Source organism: Phytophthora parasitica, assembly GCF_000247585.1.
Source record: "Phytophthora parasitica INRA-310 unplaced genomic scaffold supercont2.116, whole genome shotgun sequence".
In the NCBI taxonomy this organism is placed as follows: domain Eukaryota; phylum Oomycota; class Peronosporomycetes; order Peronosporales; family Peronosporaceae; genus Phytophthora; species Phytophthora nicotianae.
In genome coordinates, this window is record NW_008649102.1 from 3,434 (window position 1) to 4,769 (window position 1,336).

The following is a 1,336-nucleotide window of genomic DNA, read 5'->3' on the forward strand; positions in this document are numbered from 1 at the left end:
TTTTTTTATTTTAACGCAAAAAATATCCAGAGCTTCCCGGGCAATGCACGGCATTAGTTAAAAACAAAATTGAAGGCCGCCTTTCATCGTCATGCGTAAAATTCTCTAACGGTTCATCTAGAAAGCTGAAAGCTCAACGCACTGTTAGCTCTCGTTGGTGAATTTAAGAACGGCTGGTGTGGGTAGATGGGCGATCACGCCAAAAAGGAACGATGTCATGGTTATGAACGGCATTTGAAATAAGGCGATAGAGTTATACGTAGTTTTGTCGTACCACTACCGTTTCAATGTTTACTGGACACTGCTCAGCGAGTTTCGAATTTCCAACCGAAGAAGACAGCCCCGCCCACTACGAATGCCACAAGTACCATCGCATACACCGTGTCCATGTAACACGTCATTGCATCCCACTTGTCGGGATTACTCCGAGCATACGTCTAGAGCTCCCTGAGTTGTGTTGGGGTAACTTTGGTCGGTGTCTTACTCAAGCCTACGATACTTTTCACTTTGGCAAGAGCTTCACTTGCATATCTTTTGTTCAGCTGTGCTTGATCCATCGTGTTCATTTTCGAACGAAAGAGCCCTCTGAGTCTGTTAAGGGCTCTAAATGACCCCGCTCTCTCTTCACCCTCGCTGAAAACGACCTCTTCTTCTTTTTCGGTACTCTTCTGGTTACGATCGGTGTCGTGATGGAAAGCCTTTGTCGAGTTCTGGATGACAGTCGTGTCTGCGGCTGCGGCTGCAATGAAACTCACTGCTATGCGTAGAACGATGAAGCTGGTCTGCATAGCGATACTCTGACGAATACAACGATGAACGTATTGTCTGATACAGAGCCGATTCGAATCTGACCGACGCTGTCCGTGTTGTCGTTCAGCGGATCATACGAGCGCATACAGTTTGTTATTTTAATTGAGACGAGTGAAAGATAGATTCTGAGATCGTGAGGTGTGCATATGATACGTTTCTTGCATCTCGTTCAGTATATTCACGTGCGAATAGTAAAAGGGTTACTGACTTTGCAATAGCAAGTGCGCGTATTCATAGCAAAAAACCAACGCAGTATTTAGGTCGTTAGGTCTATATCGACGTCAAGGTCTACTTCAACGTCAACAACTAACCTGGCAGTAACTATATACGAGAGATAACTTTGCACGTTAGAACTGACATCTCATCATTGAAGGTGACATCCATTCGCCCAGCCAACGATTGAGGGGCTCTTCGAGGCAATGCGGCCATAAGTCGGCTAATAATCCGCGAGTAATCAAGGGAAAATTAAGATAGCGTAAACGACACGCTACAAGTAAAACTTCAAATCAGTATTGTCATAAAAAAA

General features: G+C 44.7%; 1 protein-coding gene across 1 annotated transcript; it reads right to left on the bottom strand.

The window, feature by feature from the left end:
* Nucleotides 1-437: 437 nt before the first annotated feature.
* Nucleotides 438-788, bottom strand: PPTG_24572 (hypothetical protein; the record flags this gene model as incomplete). The annotated part of the gene is made up of 1 exon (XM_008917810.1): nucleotides 438-788. One exon carries the CDS (start codon nucleotides 786-788, stop codon nucleotides 438-440), a length of 351 nt encoding a protein of 116 aa, XP_008916058.1.
* Between the last annotated feature and the right edge of the window lie 548 nt (nucleotides 789-1,336).